The 20,251-nt window shown below is 39.3% G+C and overlaps 1 protein-coding gene across 1 annotated transcript in view; it reads left to right on the forward strand.

Moving 5' to 3' along the window:
• Positions 1–20,251, forward strand: part of LOC118573411 (lethal(3)malignant brain tumor-like protein 4) — a 317,599-nt gene that overhangs the window by 65,883 nt on the left and 231,465 nt on the right. The window contains exon 2 of the mRNA XM_036173702.1: positions 9,125–9,226. Coding sequence (XP_036029595.1) covers positions 9,155–9,226 — 72 coding nt within the window. The 5' untranslated portion in view covers positions 9,125–9,154. The remainder of the gene's footprint in view (positions 1–9,124; positions 9,227–20,251) is intronic.

Below are 20,251 nucleotides of genomic sequence, written 5' to 3' on the forward strand. Positions count from 1 at the left end.
GCCAACTTGCCAGCCCTCTAGGGGATATTTTGCAAATGTGAATTCATTGGTGCAAACCATACTCACCCTATTGTGTCACAGAACATAAACTATTGTTCTCATGCAAGTACACACCCGTGCCTTGCCTGTTTCCCAGCCTCTCTGCTGAGTCCTTACCAGTTTCTGATAACCACTATTTGAGTCTGACTGGCTTCTGCATGTAAGTGAAGCATGTGGCATTTGTATTTCAGGACCTGACTTATTACCCTTGCCAAGAATGTCTTCAAGTCCAACTGTATGTCTACAAATGACCAGATTTCATTCTTTTTATGGAAAAATAATGTGCCATGGCATATGCACACCATATTTTTTTTTATTATTCCTTGGTTGGTGGATACCTCAGGGGATTCCGTAGTTTGGCTCTTGTGAGCACTGTATTAAAATGGGAGTGTGGGTGTTACTTCAGCACACTGGTTCTCCCTCCTTTGAATGTTTGTCTGGTGTTGAGGATTGCTAGATCACACAGCAGTTCTGTTTCTAGTTGTTTTTTTTTTTTTTTGAGCCTTCACATTATTATTATTATTATTATTATTATCATTATTATTATTACTATTACTATTATTGACTTTTTGAGACAGGATTTCTCTGTGTAGCTTTGTGCCTTTCCTGGAACTCGAATTGTAGACCAGGCTGGCCTTGAACTCACAGAGATCTGCCTGCCTCTGCCTCCCAAGTGCTGGGATTAAAGGCATGCGCCACACCGCCTGGCAACATTATTGCCTGTAATGGCTGGACTGACTTACATTTCACTTTTGCTGTGTTCTTTGTTTTTGTCACTCGTAAAATAGTCATTCTAGCTGGGATAAGATTATATTTTATTTTAGCTTCAATTTGCATTTATTGGTACTTAGTACCTTTGAGGAGTTTACACACACACACACACACACACACACACACACACACACACCACACCACACCACACCACACCACACCACACATATATACACTCGTTGGTAAATTACAAATCTGTTTTTGAGACATGAAAGTCTACATTTAAAGAGAGCTTCATGGAAGTATAATGGAATGATTCACACATCTGTGCCGTACAATGGAATGCTTTTTAGTATGTTTGCAGGGCTGTGAAGCCATCTCTATGATCTCACTTTAGGGCATTTTATGCTCTCTGAAGATACACGACACCCAATAGTAGTCATTCCCTCTTCCCCTCACTCCAGGCACGGGGAGCCAGTTGTCCACTTTCTGTGTCATCTGTGAAGCGATGTGCTGTCCTTTCATGGCTTGTCTTTGGTGACGTGTCCCTGTGTTAGTGACATGCTATGTTTCAATGCATTGTTTCTTGTTTTCGGTTGTTGCTTTGAATTATATTCCAGTTTTGGACCTTTGGTTGTTTTCACATTGGGCTGTTATGAGTAAGTACAGGAGTCTATGTGGATTGTGTTTCCTCTTCCTGGGGTGTGGCCGGAGAGAGACTGCTGGATCACTTTAATTTTTAAGAAACTTCTGTACTGTAGCTATATTATTATTATTTATTACTACCTACTACTAATATTATTTTGTCCATCAGCAATGCATAAGTCTCTCTACATTTATGTTACTGTCTACTTTTTTTTTTTAAATTAATCGTATATACTTAGCTGCTGAATCTTCTGGTTTTTATTTCCGTTTCCCTAATGGTGGATGATAATGAGCATTTTTATGTGGTTATTAGATATTTGTACATCCCTTTTAGAGAAATCTTTGTTCATATTTGCTGATTTTTCAGTCACTATCTCTCAGTTATTGGGTTGTAAGAGGTCTTCTGTGGTCTAATACAGGTCCTGTAGACATGTTGACATGGATCATTCTGCCCACTCCATGGCTTTTCTTTCTCTTTATTGGGTATAATTACAGCACAAAGAGTTTCAGTGTTGTTTTATTCCACTTTAACTCCCTTTACTTCTCTTTATCATTTACATCTATCACATTATATCTAACAAGCAATTATCCTAACCCAAGTGCATGAGGGCTCACCCCTCTCTTTCTCCACAATTTAAATGACTTCAGTCCTTATAGTTAGGTCCGCGGTCATTGATCTATTTCTTTCCATTTGCTCTGTAGTACAGGGTATCTTTCTTAGCACATTTGTTGAAAAGACTGAAATTTCCTCATGAATAGTCTTCACACCTTGGAAAATTAATTTTCCTTAAATGGATTGTTGACTTTCGAATCTCATTCTATTTATTTAGCCTGTGTCTGCCTTTAGGTCAGGACCAAACTGTCTTGCCCGCTGTAACTTTGAAGAAAGTTAGGGAGTAAGGAAGTATAACTCTTTCCATTGTCTTCTGCTTTTGCAAGGTCATTTTTGGCTATCTTGGAACCCTTGCATCTCCACACCAATACTAGTTTCATTGTATCACTATGTGCAAGAAATCCAGCTAGGATTTTACTAGTGGTCATACTGAATCCACTTGGAGAGTAGAACGAACACAAAATCATGAAGTCTTCTAACCCGCAGTCAAGTAATATCTACTTCCTTTCTTATTTTCATTTTACAACACCAGATTTACAGTTTATAAATCTTGCACTTTTTATTATGTTTACTCTTGAGCATTTTATGTCTTGATATACCACGAGTGGCACCAGTTTGAAATTTGTTTTTATTTATTGTTAACTGCTTGTGTGTAGAAAGACACTGGACTTTTTTTTTATATAGTGACTTCATTTTCTCCACCTTTGCGGGCTCACTCATAATTTCTAGCATTTTAATGTGTTTTTTTAAAGATGTTTGAAACACCACATTATGTGATTATGAGTAGAATTTTCTTCCCCCTTTTTTACCCAGATGCCTTTAATTTCTTGTTCTTGATTAATTTCCCCAGCCAGATCCTCCTGTACAGTGTAGAGTAGAAACAGTGACTGTCCTTGATGGTGATCTGTAAACAGATATTTCTATGTCCCGACTACCCATTCCCAAATAACTGTCTCAGAGGCTAAAACATGAATTATAAATGATTGACCAATAGCTCAGGCTTATTACTAGCTAGCTCTTACATTTTAAGTTAAGCCATATTTCTATTTATGTTCTACCACATGGGGGCACCTGTATTAGCATGGCATGTTCATCTCCTCCTCCCTCTGCATCTGGCTGGTGACTCCTTTCTCACTCTTCTCCTTCCCATCAGCCTTAGTTTGCTTGTGCGGCCTATACTTCCTGCCTGGCTACTGGCCAATCAGCATCTTATTAAACCAATTTGAGTGACACATCTTTACAGTGTAGGAGAAGATTGCTCCACAGCAGTGATCTTAGGAGAGAAGTTTAAATCTTTCTCCATTTAATGTGATTTTAGTTGTGGGTGGCTCTAAAAGTCTTTCCATGGGCTCAGGTAATTCCCTTTCATTGCTGTTATGTTTATTGTTTCATTTTCACTGACCTTCATTAGGGGCCTTTGCCTATCAAGATGGTCCTAAAGCCTTGTTCTTCCTTCTCTTAGTAGCTGTGTTTTTGACTTGTATTCCCCTGCCTCCTTTGCAGCCTTTTATACACTGCCAGCTTCAGTTTCACAGAGTTGTGTTGGAAATTTTTTTTTGTCTATTTATAGCTTTCAAATCAAATTAATGGTGAAAATTCTTATTCACGTGCTAGGAATTTTTTGCTTCACTTACCCTTTGAGCACCCAACACTTCCTGTTACTGTTGTGAGGATTGAATTCTTTGTCTGGTGGTGGATCTCATGATTCTTCACGTCTCACTTGTAATGCACTTGGAGAAGAGGCTTTGTACTCACAGCACTTGTACCCCACTCCTCTGGCTTTTTGTTTGTTGTGTTTGTCTTTCTGTGTCTTCTTAGAGGTGCAGTTATAACTACTGCTCCTCATGTTCATGCCCAGCCCAGTTCTGTTTAAATCACCATCCAGGGAGCTCCCTGTTGACCACCTCTTGGCTTCAAGGGAACAAAGTGATGGCCTCTTTAGGCTCACATTGCCTCATGGGAACCAGATTCTTAACTTCTGCCTTTTTCTTACTCTGAGCACACCTGACTCAGCATTTTAGCCTCACTACTTGTTTACTGCTTTTTTACAAAGAGAGTTATTTTAATTTTTAACATTTATTTTTTATTCATGTGTACTTATGTGTATTTATATGTCTGTTTATATGCCATATGTGTATGGGTACCCACAAAGAGTGTCAGTTTCCCTGGAGGTGGAGAGGTGTGAGCATGCCTAACCTGAGTGCAGGAATGGAACTCAGGACCTCTGAAGAATAGTAAGTGCTCTGAACTCTGAGTCATCTCTCCAGCCACCAAAGAAGGGAAATTTCAGGACTCTGTTCTTTGTTTAGAGAGAAGGAATGCCTGGAAACAAGGACGCACAGTCTGGACAGATACTCCCAACAGGGAATAAACCTCTAAGACATGCAGCCTTCTGATGCTGTATGTGCTAGTCACTACATATTTCTGGGTGGAATATAAAATGCTTAGTATCATTCTAGAAAGAGCTGAAAGAAGATAGGCCTTAAAATGACACACCTGGCCAAAAACAGGGCTAATAATGTTGCCGTTCTCAACCTGAGGCCTTTACTGCTGTTGCTATTGTGTGTGTGTGTGTGTGTGTGTGTGTGTGTGTGTGTGAGAGAGAGAGAGAGAGAGAGAGAGAGAGAGAGAGAGAGAGAGGGAAGGAGGAAAGGAAAGCTGTATTTCTGATTTTTTTGATTTTGTTGTAGCAGCCTGGTGACAGGAAGTGCTCATATTTGAAGGTTATGTAGGAATGTGCTTATTAGAACCTGTCAGTTCAGGTCAACCAGTGTGATATCTTTGGGGCTCTGAATCTTGGGGATTCCAATGTTATCATCATATGATATAAGAGTATACAGTTAATATAGTTAACCAACTACCTTCTAAGATTCCAAAATGGATAAGGTAAAATAAGCGAAATAATGAAACATCATGAGCCTTATTAGAGGTAAAGCAACAACACAAAGATACTCTACTGAGAAGTTCAACAAGAGGGTTGGAGAGTTTCAGCTTCAAATGACTAAATTTAGATTATAGTTACAAAAGCTGCTGTAAGGTGTGAATGAGGGACTCTGGAACTATTCTACCTGGGCACTGAGACAAATCACTTAACTGCTCAGTATTTCTTCATTTGTAAAGTGGGGTATTAGTGGTATATATGCCATTGGGGCATTGTATGTGTTAGCTGGAAATACCTATTACAGAGATGCCTAGTATGGGAGTACTTAGGTAATATTTGTTATTGTTGTTAATATAATGAAGAAGTACTAATAATTTATGCATAAGTAGTCGCCATTATTTAATTATAACCACCCATTAATTTATTTAAATACCAACCATTTTGCTTTGTTAATACCACCAAGGGATGAATAAAAGTTAGCATGAATAACATCTGGAACTAGTAAGGAATCAGGGTAGTAATCCTGTTTTTTCATTCAATATTCAGATACTAAGTTCACTTTGAATTCTATGCACTATCTTAGAAGCAGGCAAAATGTTCCTTCTCTGCTCATATTGCTGGGCATAGTTTCCCTCCTGCGAAACACCCAATCCAGAGTATTTCATGTTTTTTAAGTGCTATGGACTGCATTTCTTACTCATAGAGTAGCGTGTAGGTTATTGTTTAGACTTGGGTAATGGGGGAATAGAAGGTGGTGGTGTCACTGTTTAACACCATGACAGAGGGCAGAGGACAGACCTTGTCTGTGTTATCCCGGGCATTTGCCACATGCCTCACCCTTTCTGGGGTGTCTGGAAGCATCTTTAGGTTCCATAACGGATGGAGGACAACAAATGATCCTAACAATACAGGAGCATAGATAAACATGGAATCTGAAGGGCTGGAGGTGTCAAGATGCCCGAAGGTAAAATCTAGATTTGTGATAAGGAAAAGGGTCAAGACAACAGTGTCTGGAAGGGTGTGACTAAGGGCTCCCAATGGGAGGCTGAGGCTGATGGTCAACTGGAATATTAATGAAGCACTTCCAGTTTTCTACTAGCACACACATACTTTTAATATATTTACCTGTCTCACCTTTTAAAATGTGGAACATTATTTGGAATGTTTTCTAATTAAAAGCCCACTGAATCACCTTGTTGACTGTAGATAGTGCCTGGGTTCATTACAACCCAAGTCTACTGCATATATCAGTCTGATCATCATTTGTCATTTTTTTCCTCTTGACAATGTGCTTTGTAGCTGCACATTGTTCTTTCTGGACTTTTAACAACTTTTTATTTCCTCAAAACCAAGCAAGAAAACAAGTGGCTGATGTGCTGTTTTGGACCCCTGGGGAGCAGACCATTTATCAAGGGCAATCAGAATAATCCCATATCATTAGAGACTGCGCCTAGAATATAAAGTTTGGTTCCTATCAAAAGAAATACTCTGTTTTGTTGACTAGAACAAGTTTGAGAATTGGCTTTCTAAGTGGGTATACAGGCCTTCTCTGTAGGTCTGTAAGTTTGCCCGAGTACCTGTCAAACCACCATCACCTGTCATTCATGTTCTATATTAGACACTACTTTATTGATTCTTTAACTCTCTGGAACAAAATATATGGGTTGTTGGGTACCTTTTATATTTATGCTTTATTATTTCTAAATTGAAAGGGAATTCAATTGTTATCAAATTTTATTTTGAAAGTCTGTGGTATAGAAGCTGTTATTTTATTCCTGACATATAATAATAAAAATTCAGATTTCCACAATTTACACAAACCAGGGCTGCTGAGATAATTACCAGGGATTAGCAAGGCAGATCACCTTGTTTATGAGCAGAGATGTCAGCAGCAGGTGATTTCTGTTTGACAAGCTGTGGGGTGTTATTCACAATAAAAGACAAGCCAGCCTTGCCAAAGCCTATGTCTGGTGCAGTAATAATCTGCTAAAGGCACTCTGTCTAAGCTGTTCATTTGCATAGATGCTCACAATCTTACCTGGAGCTAGGCATGATGAATTGTATTTACATCTTACCAAATGATTGCAATGATAGTGAATTTACTAGGTAAGTGCCTGTCTTAAAAGCATACTATCTGACTAGAAGCAAATGGATGTGAGGAATCAGTTCCTTTGTTTGCATTTGTGTGTGTGTGTGTGTGTGTGTGTGTGTGTGTGTTAAGGAAAAAGAGATAGGAGTTGAATTTGAGAATGATACTCTAGCCATGCAGCATTCTAGAAGAAGTAATGTTTGAATCAGGGACTGACATCCATTGGAGTAAGGGCTCTGAGATTCCAGTATAAATCAGGGAGACGTGTATACTCAGTTAAACCTAACAAACACATACAGAGAGTCTGCTATGAGCCAGGCATAATTGGGTAATGGAAAATAAGGATGGGCTGTTCATGCTCCTTGTTATCAGTTTGCTTGTAGCTGCCCAAGGAAGAATATATGAAGAAATTAAAAAAAATATTAAATGCTGTGCCAAAGGCATGCACAGTAACCACAAAATGTAGGAGATGCTTGTAAGATCCATTTGAGACAGGAAGTAATAAAAGAAGGCTTTTCTGAAGGATCTGAAGTCTTCTTAGTTGACTTATAAAAGGAGTAAGTAGTGATAGAGGGGAAAGAGCAATATGCAGGAAGGAGGGGGGTATCCAGAATCTGAGGGTCAGCAGAGGGTGGGCGCAAGGAGGTGCAGGAAGGAGGTGGGTATCCAGAAGCTGAGGGTCAGGAGAAAGTGGGAGCAAAGAGGTGCACATTGTGTTGGAAAAAACTGTGAAATCATTCTATTGAGTGTAACATAAAGTTAAAGGTGGAAAGGATTTGTATAGAGGAAGAGAATTCAAGAAATATTCACTACATTAAAAGATAGGCAAACCTGGAAACTGTGACCTAAGGGAACGAAACAGTAATCAGTCCCACTCTGTGGCTCAGGCAAAGTCAGAGCTGCTATTAGCCCTAAGCATGTCACTCTTCGAAAGGATGCTTTTTCTCTTGGGTAGGTCTGTGCAGGGGGAAGCAGGACAATGTATGCTGAGCACAGCTGGATTCCAGCCTCTGCTGTCTGGCCTGCTGCTGTCTAGCAGTGTGCAGCCTAAACACTGTAAGGCAGATGTGGGAAGAAAGTATGAGAGCTCTTGAGGGCCAGTGATGAGCTTGGCTGTCATGTTTGTCAAAGACAACTAAATCTGCCTTAGAACTGGCAATTTCCTGAATATTGTAAGTTAGCTTTTGAGACTAGGTTTTAGAATAGTATCTTCTGGGGTACATGAATATCTGTGGTACATGCATATTACTGATGCTGGCTTCTCATCTGGTAAAAAGACTGCAAGGTGAAAAGTCTCATTTCAAATCACTTTTCAAAGAATCTTGACTGCTTTATGCTGATCTGCTCAAGAACTGTCCCTGATGGTTGTTATACATTCAACCTGATTCCTGTTTTGTGGTGCCTTGCTGTGTCTGATATCTTTCTGCCATGGCTCTTGTGTTTGGTCAGACCCTCTGAGCACAGAGGCTGCAGAGTGGTACCAGTGCATCCTCAGTCATCTAAGTAAACCAACCAACAGAAGCATTTATCATAGATAAGGCCAAACACAGCAGTATCTATTTTCTTATGTAAATTCTGGGTAGGAAATGAAATCTGTCACCCTCCCCATTATTTTCATTCTTACATTAAAAGTTTTAAAAGCAATCATATAAATTTGTCATCAGCTAATTATAATAAATAAAATTGTTAAGTATTTACATTAATGGATTCTTTGTTCTATAATAAAATATCTGAAGCTGGACACATTTTTAAAAGGCTTATTTAACTCACAGTTCTTGTGTTCAAGGGCGTGTTCAACAGTTCTTGTGTGCAAGGGTGTGTTCAAGGGCATGGTCTGGCATCTTGGCTCTTGTGAAACTCTCAGGACAGACAGATAATTTAGGGCACCAGAGACTGCAGAGCCAGACCAAAAGCCAGAGTGGCCAGGTCTGCCTTTTCATGACAGCAACTCTCTAGAACTGTGAGAATCCTTTTTAAGGCCGGTGGTTCAAGTAAACCTGCTAAGCTGTGCTTTTAAAGGTTCTCTACCCATGAGCCCTTGCAGGACAAACTCCCAACTATCCAGACTGCGGCAACGTGTGTTTGCTTTGCAATTGTAATTGCAAAGGGGGCGAACTCTAATGTTTAATGTGCTACTGTTTTACAGACAACTCTGCTAAGGAGCCCTGAAGTGGCGATGAGACAGCCCAACCGGAAGCGGAAGCTCATTATGGAGTCCAAAGAGCACACGACTCAGGATGGGTGTTTGGTAAGATGTCAGCAGTCTCTGCATCGATCCTGCTGGTTGGTGATCACTGCCCAAAGGCATAGTGGAGTGGTCCCGCTGGTGTAACTGTACCTGAGGGTTCCAGCTGCTCAAAGATACATGATTATGGTTGAATTTTATATGTTATTCTAAAGCATAAGTGTTAATGTCTGGTATATTTTAAAAGGAAATCTTTTTCTTTCTTTCTTTTCTTTTCTTTTTTGCTTTGCTTTGCTTTTAAACTGATACATCAAAACATAAAAATTGTATATTGTACCATGTTGTTTTAGCATTTAATTCAGTCAAGTTAGACATGCTTGTCTACTCAAACGTTTGTTGTTTCCTATGCAAAAATGGATGTGTTTGTAATATATTTGTAACACACCTACTTCAATAAGGCTACACCTACTTTAACAAGGACACACCTATTCCAACAAGGCCACACCCACTCAAACAAGGCCACACCCTCTCCATCAAGGCCACACCTACTCAAGAAGGTCACACCCACTTCATCAAGGCCACACCCACTCCAACAATGTCACACCCTCTCCAACAAGGCCATATCTCCTAATCCCTGACAAGTAGTGCCAGTCCCTAATGACCAAGCCTTCAAACCTGTGAACCTATGGGGTCATTCTTTTTCAAACCTCCACAGTCTCTCATTGGTCCGGAACTTTATCAGAGAGAGTCAGCTAGCTGGCCCATGAGCTCCAGGGATCTATGCTCTCCACCTCCTCTCTCTCTGTCACTGGAACTACAAGCCTTTGCACCACACACAGCTTTTAGTGTGGGTTCTTGGTATCTGAGCTCAGGTCATCATACTTTAAGGCAGTCAGCTTACCAACTGAACCAGTTTCCCTTGTCCCGTTGGTTATTTCATTGGGGGTGAAACCTCATTCTCCTTTTCTTCAGTCTTTGAAATGTCCATTTCCTTTTCCATAGTCACCCTCTGTGGGAGTCTAAACGTTATTAGCCCCCATAATCTCATAGGGAGTGGCACTATTAGGAAATGTGGCATTATTGGAGGAAGTATGTCACTCTGGGGGCAGGCTTTCAGGCTCCCTATGCCCAGGATACTGAGCAGTGTTCTCAGTTGACTTCCTGTTGCCTGCAAGCCAGGATGTAGCCAGCACCACATCTGCCATGCTCCCTGCTATGATGATAATGGACTGAACTTCTGAAACTGTAAGAGAGTCACTCCAATTCAATGCTTTACTTTATAAGGGTTGCTGTGATCATGGTGTCTTTTCTCAGCAGTAGAAACCCCAACTAAGACACCCTCTGAGTAATGTTGCTTCAGAGCTTGCTCCTGTGTATCTAAGTGTTACTTAGAACCCGGGCATCAACTGTCCCAATCAAGCTCCTTCATTCCACTCTTCCCAGACTCTGGTTACCGCTCTTCTTCTCTCAGCTTCCTTGAGAGCAGGCTCTTCTAGATTCCACATGTAAACAAGATCGCAGGGAACTTGTTTTTGTTCCTGACTTGTTTAAGGTGTCACAATACAATTAATCAGTTTTATATGTGGAAAGAAAACAAAATTTTTTTTTACAAAGACAAATTGAATATTATCAAGAAAGGAATGAAGATTATGAACTGCAGAGGTTTTATTAGAGATCTCTAGAGAATCACAACTAATGCTATATCTGTCCATGCCTCCACCCATCTGTCTATCTAGAAATCTATGTAGAGAATTATTTAAGGATTTGGCTCATGCAATCATTGTGACTACCAAGCTGGAAATCTGTATGGCAGGCTGGAGGCCCAGGAAAGAGGTGCTGCTGGAGTCCCAGGTTTGTGTGGAGATGGACTTCTCCGTGACCTCTGTCTTCTGTCAGGGTCCCCAATGTTTTGAATGTGCCCTTCCCAGATCTGCTTTTCATCAGCATCTACTGATTTCAGAGTTAATCTCACCTAAAAGTATCTCACAGCAATGTGGACACCTTGAAGTTATAATGTTTAACTATACTTCTCTGGTCCATGCTGTTTCCTTAAGACAACTTTGTGCCTTGTGGAAACTTAAGGGTGGACAGAGTGGCCTGGAGACTCCTGCGGTGAATGTTTCCTTTTGATTAGTGGCTGAGATCTCCGTAGACTTATTCTCTACTTTGACCAATTTTGAATTGCTGCAGAAGCCACCATCTAGTGCTCCAGGAAGCCTCTCTGGTGGGTCTGAGAACTGCACTAATCTATGGGTAGAGAGACGTGAATTTAGAGGGCACTTTGATAGTGTGTGCATGTAGGTGAGAAATAGTAGTTGCTTCACCCCCGGGGCCTGTGAACTCCCCAAGCGTGGGTTATTAACTAAATTTATAGTACCAGGTATGTGTTTTCTCTCCTGTGGGTAGGCCTTAAATTCATTCAGAAAGCAGTTGGTTAAAATCCATGCCACTATTGTATCCATGGACATGTTTTACTATACCAGTCATTGATGTTCACAAGGCAAGGCTTTTGATGACTTTCCCACCTCAGCAACCTATAGAGTAATACCCAGCTCATCAGCAAGAAGTTCTCTGGTCATTATTAAATTAGAATCTTCACGTTGTGTGGCCAAAATGTGTGGTTTTCATCAGGAATAGGGTATGTCCATAGGTTCTGGTGGGTAACCAAGAGCAATGACAATAGCCTGTATTGTTTGGAGGTGCTTCTGGGATACTCCTAATAACAAATGAGTGGGCAGTTTATCCCATACCTGGCCCTGAGTTTTTCATTTGGTGACCTTCCAGTGCATTTGTATGTAGAATTTTAAAGGGATTTGTCTATATTTTCAAAAATGAGCATATGGTTAAAAAAGGCAAATATAGATAGGCACTAAAGGAAAAAGGGAATTTTTTTAAACGACACTTCCCATACTTATATTGAGTATCAAGTATTTCCTGAATTAAGTACCAAATAATATTAGATATTTCCTGAAATATGTAAATACCACTACTACTACTAGTAGTTTGTTGTATATCTGTAGGAAATATAAACAAAAAGGAAAGTGAAAACCCCCATATCCTATGTATATGTATATGAATATGTATATGTATATGTATATGTATATCACATATTCACAGTGCTTATCCTAAACAGACTAATATTTCACTTGGGCTTAGAGCCTTAGGCTTCCTTTGCAAGCACCTCACCACTGAGCTATGTTCCTACCCCACCCCCTCTTTGGCACCTAACCTAATATGCATACTTTGGGAACTCAGGTCTGTTTATTCTTTTTAGTGGTACATAGCATTCATTTTGAGAATGTGTCATGGTTTAAAAAACAAGATTGAATATTTGTTTTCTAGTTGTTTTTTTTTTTAAGTTAGCCTAGAAAGTAACAGGTTTTGTTATAGTTTATTCATGCATTTCTGTCAACTATACTTTGTTCTAGTCCATTCCTGTCTACCACCCCCTTCCCTTGTGGCCAGGCAACACATTGTATGCCTCCCTTCCCCCAAACAGTTCTCCCCATCTATTTTCATGTCACCAGTATTTTATTACCCTCATTTTCTCCCTCCCTTAGGGTCCTTTTCTCTCCTCTCATGATCCCCTTCCTAGTTTCAATGCATATATGCACACACACACATGCATGCACACACACATTCTGTGTGCACTTCAATAATTTTAGATTTAGGTCATGTCTATGAGAGCAACTTTGCCTTTCCAGGCCTGTCTTGTTTCCCCTCTGGCAGTCCTAAAGTTTTTAGGCCTATGTTTGAGATCTCTGATCCATTTTGAATTGATTGTTGTGCAGGATGTTAGCGTCTGCCATCAGTGTTCTACACGGAAATCCAAACTTTCAAGCACAATTATGTAAAAAGTTGTATGTTTTTGAAATATTTTGTTGAAAATTAGGGGGTTGTAGCTGTGTGGCTTATCTTCTGGATTCTTTGTTCTATTCTATTGGTCCACACGTCTGTTTTTATGGCAGATACCACACTGGTTTTGCTACTGTGGCTTTGTGATATAATTTGAGATCAGGTTCCATGAAATCCCCACCCTTGCTCTTTTTGCTAAGACTTGCCTTGGTCATTCAGTCTTTCATACTTCTAATATGAAGTTTAGGATATTTTTCTTGTTTCGATTTTGATGGGGATTGCATAGTATAGTTGTTTTCTCAATATTAACCCCGTCAATCCACGATCAAAAGAGATCTTTTTATCACCTAGCATCTTCTGTTTCTTTCTCCAGTGTAGAGAAGTTCTTATTGCAGAGGTCTTTTCTCTTCTTTATTAGACTCACCACTATATATTTTATTAATTTTGAAGCCTCTGTGAAAGGAATCCTCCTCCTGACTTCCTTTCTTGGCAAGTTTGTCACTTATGTTGAAAAGTTACTGACTTTTGTATGTTGATTTTGTACTCTCCTCCTTTGCTCAAAAAGGTCTCATTTCTGGAGATTCCTGGTGAGGTCTTTATAGTCATTTAAGAACAGTGTCATGTCATCTGCAAATAAGGATAATTTGACTTCTTTCTTTCCTTTCTTTTGATCTTTATTCTTATTGTTTTAAGACTTTGAGTATTGTAATTGAATAACATTGGATAAACAAGCACCCTCAGATATTAGGGGTATGGTCTCAGATTTTCCATATATGGCCTTTATTATGTTGAGGTATGTGTCTCCTATTCCTAATCTTTCTTTAAAGCTGGTATTGGGGATTGCACCTAAGGCATCAATCACATCCTCTACTCAAGCAAACCACCACTGAGCTACAACCCTATCCCACATAGATTCTCCAGAGCTTTCATCATAAAGTGATGCTGAACTTTGTCGAATGACCTTTCTGCATTTCTTGAGATAACCATGCCATTTCTGTCCTTAATCCTGTCAATGTGGTGCATGATACTTACTGCTTTCTATATGTTAAATCAAATTTGCATCCCTAGAATAAAATGAACTCAGTTGTAGTTTGTGATTTTAATTTGTTCTGAAACTCTGTTTATAAGAATTAAATTAGCAATTTTTGTTCTATATGTTCATTAAGAGCTGGTTCTGTAGTTTTCTTTTTGTTGTGTTCTCATCCACTGTTGGCATGTAGGCAACACTAGCTTGACAGGATGAGTGTGATAGTGTTTCTTCCATTTTCATTTTGGAACAGAAGAGCATTGATATTTGCCCTTACTTAGTCAAAACTAGAATTTAATAGTGGTGGCTTGTTGCTACCTCTATAGCAATAATGTTTAATTCAGTTTTTATTGATACTACATATGCTTCTATTAGCATAAATATTTTGTATTATTAGATATTTTCATACATGCATATAATATGCTTTGCTCAAATCCACCTCCATTCCTTCCCTTGAACTCATCCTCTGTCTCTTCCCCAATTGGACTCAAGATTTTCAGTACTAAGCATGGTCTCCCTCTTGTTGAGCCCATCTTGAGTCCAATTGGAGAGCAACTGGTTACGGCTAAGTTGTGTGCTACTACGGTATGTTTAGGGTTACCATGCCATGCTGGTCATCGATGTGGTTCATAGGTGTCAAAGCTGGATAGGATAGGTAGATATTTACCATATTTTTTCACTATTGATTTGTTGGTGTTGAAGGGCATTTAGGTTGCTTCTGTTTCTAAGCTATTGTGAATAGAACAGCCATGAACATGGGTGAGCAATATATGTAGAGCAGGATGTCATTTCCTTTGTGCCTATAGCTGGGTCATATGGCAGATTTACTTTTAGCTTTTGGAGAATTATCCCTCACGGATTTCTATATTGGCTACAACAATCTGCAATACCAACAGTGAATGGTGTTCCCCTTTCCCCACCTGCTCTCTCCACATTTGTTGCTGGTTGTTTTATTAATCTTTGTCATTCTGACTGGGTGAAAATGAAACCTCAAAGTAGTTTTGATTTGCATTTTCTTAATTGCTAGAAAGGATGAAAATTCTTTGGGGTATTTCTTAGCCATTTATTTTATTTTATTTTTTAATAACTCTTGTGGTGATATATTGTGGTCCCCAGTATATTGTGTACCCTAATAAACTTATCTGGGGATCAGAGGACAAAGCCAGCCACTAGATTAGACATAGAGGCTACATAGTAGTGGCACACACCCTTAATCATATCACTTGGGAGGCAGAGATCTATTTGGATCTCTGTGAGTTCAACACCACACTGAAAACAGAGTCAGGCAGTGGTGGCACATGCCTTTAATCCCAGCACATGATTGCCTTTGCTTGGAAAGCACACATAACTTTAATCTCAGGAAGTGGCATGGCTGGGTGGAGAACAGTATATAAGACCTGAGGAGATAGGAACTAAGCAGGGGTGAAGACTCAGAAGCTTTCAGTCTGAGAACTCATGGGAACAGGATTAGCTGAGGAGTTGGTGAGGTGAGGTTGGCTGTGGCTTGTTCTGTTTCTCTGATCTTTCAGCTTTCACCACAATATCTGGCTCTGGGATTTATTTATTTATTTTTTATAACACCATTTAGCAATTCATGTTACAAACTCTCTGTTCAGGTCTATGTCCATTTGTAAATGGATCATTTGTGGGTTTGATTCTTTGTTTTTTGAGTTGTTTGTATGTTCTGGCTATTGATCCTCAGTCAGATGGGTAATGGGCAAAGATTCTCTCCTATTTTGCAGGCTTCCTTGTCACCCAGCTGATAGTTTCTTTAGCCATGCAGAAGGTTTTTAGTTTTATGCAGTCCCACTTGTCAATTTCTGGCCATGGTTCTTAGGCAAATGAACTCCTATTCAGAAAGTCCTTTTCTACACCTATATCGTAGAGGGTCCTGCCTATGCTTTGTTCTAGCAGGTTCAGTTTTCGTGTTTAGGTCTTTTGTAATTTGGGGTTAATTTTTCCACAGGATGATTGATACAGGTCTAATTTCATTGTTCTGAATGTGGACATCCAGTTTTCCTAGCATGTTTTGTTGAAGATGCTTATTTTTGTCCAACCTGTTTTTGGCATTTTTGTTAAATTTTAAGTGGCTAAAGTTACTTTGTTCCATTAATCTGCATGTTTGTTTCTGTGCCAATACCATACTGTTTTCATTACTATGGCTTTGTGATATATCACAAGATGTGAACTTGCATCCTCCACCATTTTTCTTTTTGCTAAAGATTCTTTTAGCTATCCAGGGTCTTTGGTTCCATAAAAGTTTTAGGATAGGGTTTTTTTTTCTATTTATGTGAAGAATGGGATAGGGATTTTGCTTGAGATTGCTTTGAATTTGTAAATACCTTCGGTAGAATAGCCATTTTCACAATATTATTTTTATAATTCATGAACATGGAATGTATTTCTACTTTCTAGTGTCTTTATCTCTTTCTTCAGAGGTCAAAAGTTGTCATTGTTAGAAGTCCTTAAGTTCCTTGGCAGGTTTATGCCTAGGTATTTTTTTGAGGCTATTGGAATGAGTATGTGTCCATGATCCCCTTCTCTGTATTTTTGTTGTTGGCTTATAGAAAAGTTATGTTTATTCTGCATCCTACTATGTTGCTAAATTTGCTTTTCAGTTTTATAAGTATTCTGGTAGAATTTTGGGGATACTTAATGTATAGTATCCTGTTATCTTCCAATTGACTTATTTCCACATTTGTATCCCTTTAATTTCCTTCTCCTGCCTTCCTGCCCCAGCTAGTATTTCTATCACAATATTGATAAGCAGTGGGGAGAGTGGACATGCCTGTCTCATTCTTGACTTCAGTGGTATGACTTCAAGATTTTCTGTTTAAGATAATCTTGACTGTGGGTTCTCTCTCTCTCTCTCTCTCTCTCTCTCTCTCTCTCTATATATATATATATATATATATATATATATATATATTATTGCATGGAGAATGTTCTAGTCCTACAATCTCTAGGACATTTTTTTTTCATAAAGGTATGTTGGATTTTGTCACAGGCGTTCTTTACATCTACTGAGATAATCATGCAATTTTTTAAAACCAATTTATTAGATATATTGTCTTGAGTATGTTGAACCATTCTTGCATTTCATGGATAAGACCAACTTGGTCATAATGTGGAAGCTTTCTGATGTATGTCTGTATTATGCTTGCTAGGGTTTTATTGATCAGTTTTGAGTCTATGTTCTTCAATGATACTGGTCTGTAGTTTTCTTTTTTTATTGTGTCTTTACTTGGCTTTGGTATAAAAGTGACACTGACTTTGTAGAAGGAGTTTGGGAGGACTCTTTTTGTTTCTGTTTTCTTTGAATTGAATAATTTAATTTTTATTACTATTTCCATCTTTTTATTTGTTATATAACTGTTTAGAAGTCAACTGTTACTGACTTCTTCTTGATTTAATTTTGGGTGCTTGGCTGATTTTTGAAATGCATTCTTTTGTTATTGTTGTTGTTGTTGTTTTCCAAGCTTACTGTAGGGGATTGTCTTATTAAGTGGACTACTCTTTTATGGCCGGAAGTACAGATCAGCAAAGACAAAGCAAACTACTGTGTTAGCAACATCCACAAATTGAAGAGTTTCTTTAGAAAAGTACAAAAGGAGACCCCCCCAAGTTTCTCAATAATGAAAAATTTTAAAACTTAATAAATGGAAGAAGGGTATGTTAGTTAGGTTTTTGACACAAGCTGGAATCATCTGAGAAGAAGGGAATTCAATTGAAAAAATTCCCCCATTAGACTGGCTTGTCGTCAAGCCTGTGGGGCATTTTGTTGACTGATGATTGATGTGGAAGGACCTCTCCCACCCCACTGTGGGTGGGTTTACACCTGGGCACATGGTCTTGGGTTGTATAAGAAAGCAGGCAAACAAGCCACATAGAACATTCCTCGATGGCCTCTACTTACTTCCTGTTCTGACTTCCTTACTTCCTTCCTGAAGGGTAAGATGAAATAAACCCTTTCCTCCTGAGTTGCTTTTGGTCATGGTATTTATCACAGCAATAGAAACACTAGCCAGAACAAAAGATAACAACAAAACCAAACCAAACCATGAGAGGTTTTTTTTTAAACCAATAAAGTATAGTCAAAATACAGCTAAAAATAGAAAGGCAGGGAAGAAACACAGGAACAAAAACAGAAAAATGACACTAAATAAAAAACACATTGCTGGCAATGAAAATATCATTTACACAAAGTTAAATATATATATATATATATATATATATATATATATATATATATATATGAGAGATAGAGAGAAGAAATAAAACCACAAACATTTTATAAATACAATAAGTAATGCTAAAAGTGTGATGACCTAGGATAAAAAGATCACAAGACTTAAACAAGATGAGATGGGTGTGGCAGCTCCGTTCTGGTCCTTTGAAAGTTGGAGACTACAGTGGTGCATGTGGAGGTCCGTTGAGTGTGTAGCTTCTGTCCTTCCAGCTGTGTATGCAGACTGTGTGGCTGAGTCTGTATAGGATAGCTGGCTTATGTCTTCAGCACTGTCTTCATGTTGGGAGCATCCCTTCCTTGTGTATATACCATGGGCCTCTCTCTGCTGACCACACTTAGCTTTACACATGGTGGTTTGTTCCGTTTCTTTCACCCTTCCAAGACTCCTCAAACTCTTCCCCTAGAGAGGCTAATGTTTTAGCTGGGGGTTGGCTCCATTGCTCTGGGAAAGTGGGAAGTAGCCACAACACCGAGATCTGCCCAGGTAGAGGGCCTGTCTTCATGCTTTCAAGAACTCTTGAATGTTAGTCACCCTGCTGTGGGATGCAGCTGTGGGTCTACTCACTGGGGTCATGCTCAGAGCTATCACACTCCAGCATTGTTCTTTGTTGATGGGAGCTTTCCAGGCCCAAAGAGACAGGACTATTTTTTTCCTCATGGTTATTCTAGCTTAAGCTGAGCCTCCTGTGTATATACTCTTAGGTTCGCGAGCAACCCCTGTCTCCATGCTCTCAATAACTACCTCATTGAGCCTTTCTTCGTTGAGGAGATGAACAGAGAAAATTGAGGCTCACTGACCTGTGGTTTTTCCCTGATTCAGGCTCTGCTGATAGGTCCAGTTCCCAGGGAACTGTAGATTCTGTATCAGAACACTGGCCAGCTCCTCCCTTGAGTCACTGAATGACAAAGGACATTGCTCTTCACCACAGCCTGTCTGCTCTAAGAACCACTGTGTCACTAAACACCACTGAGTGTGACTGCTGCAGTGTTGACCTGAGGACAGGATTGCCCATTTCTGGCCTGACTTATTTTTTGGAAGCCCTTTCTCTGCCACTCCTCCATCCACATCCCTTGCAGGGGGCCAACAAGGCTGAAGCTGGGTCTAATGTCTCTGTGTCATGAGTCTCTTTCTCCTGACTTTTTGAGGACTCGCTGTTTCCTTCCTGGGCTTCTAAACTTCGTGCCTTTTTCGTATTCCAACTCTCTCACCATCTTACCCAGAAGTTCACAGGATTTATTTTCCCAGTGTCTTACTGTAAACATTGACTTCGCTTTTATTCTTGTGGTTATACATATTATAATAAGTATTCCTATTTATGTATCTTATAGATATTTGTATATTTTTGCCCCCAATCCACAGGTAAAATCTTATCAGAAGAATTTTTGTATTAAAGGGATTTATCAGCCTTTCTGCACCATCTTCCAGAAAGGACACATTGGTTTATCCTTTCTGCAGTGGTCTCTGCCATGGTGGATCTTTGCCGTGGCCATCATTACACATCCTCCATCTTTGCTTATGTGGGTCTTGGGTGTAAGTGACCTTGTGTTTCTGCTCCAGTTTCAGTGCTCTGGAAGAAGCAAAAGAGGGGAGGTTTTCTGTTCCCTGGAGATTCCTTGTCATACCCTGCTTTTTGCCAATATCTGGCATGAAGATCAGTGACATTTTAAGTCCTTTGTTACCCTTTTCCACCCTGCACCTTGCGAATTGTCTAGCCTAGAATAGGCAAATGGTGACTTGGAAAAATTAAACATTTTTCTCAAAGTGATTTTATAGATGCTTGATATGGGTGCTTTGGACTCAGTAACCTCAAGACAATATGTAGGCTATATAATTTTAAATTTCACTCTCCCCTAAATATGAGCTTCACAATTTTAAAGGGATACTTTACTTAACAGTAAAGAATAGGATATATGGCCTCCAATTGTTTATATAAAATAAACAATATAAAAAATATAA

This window comes from Onychomys torridus, chromosome 23 (genome assembly GCF_903995425.1).
Source record: "Onychomys torridus chromosome 23, mOncTor1.1, whole genome shotgun sequence".
In the NCBI taxonomy this organism is placed as follows: Eukaryota; Metazoa; Chordata; class Mammalia; order Rodentia; family Cricetidae; genus Onychomys; species Onychomys torridus.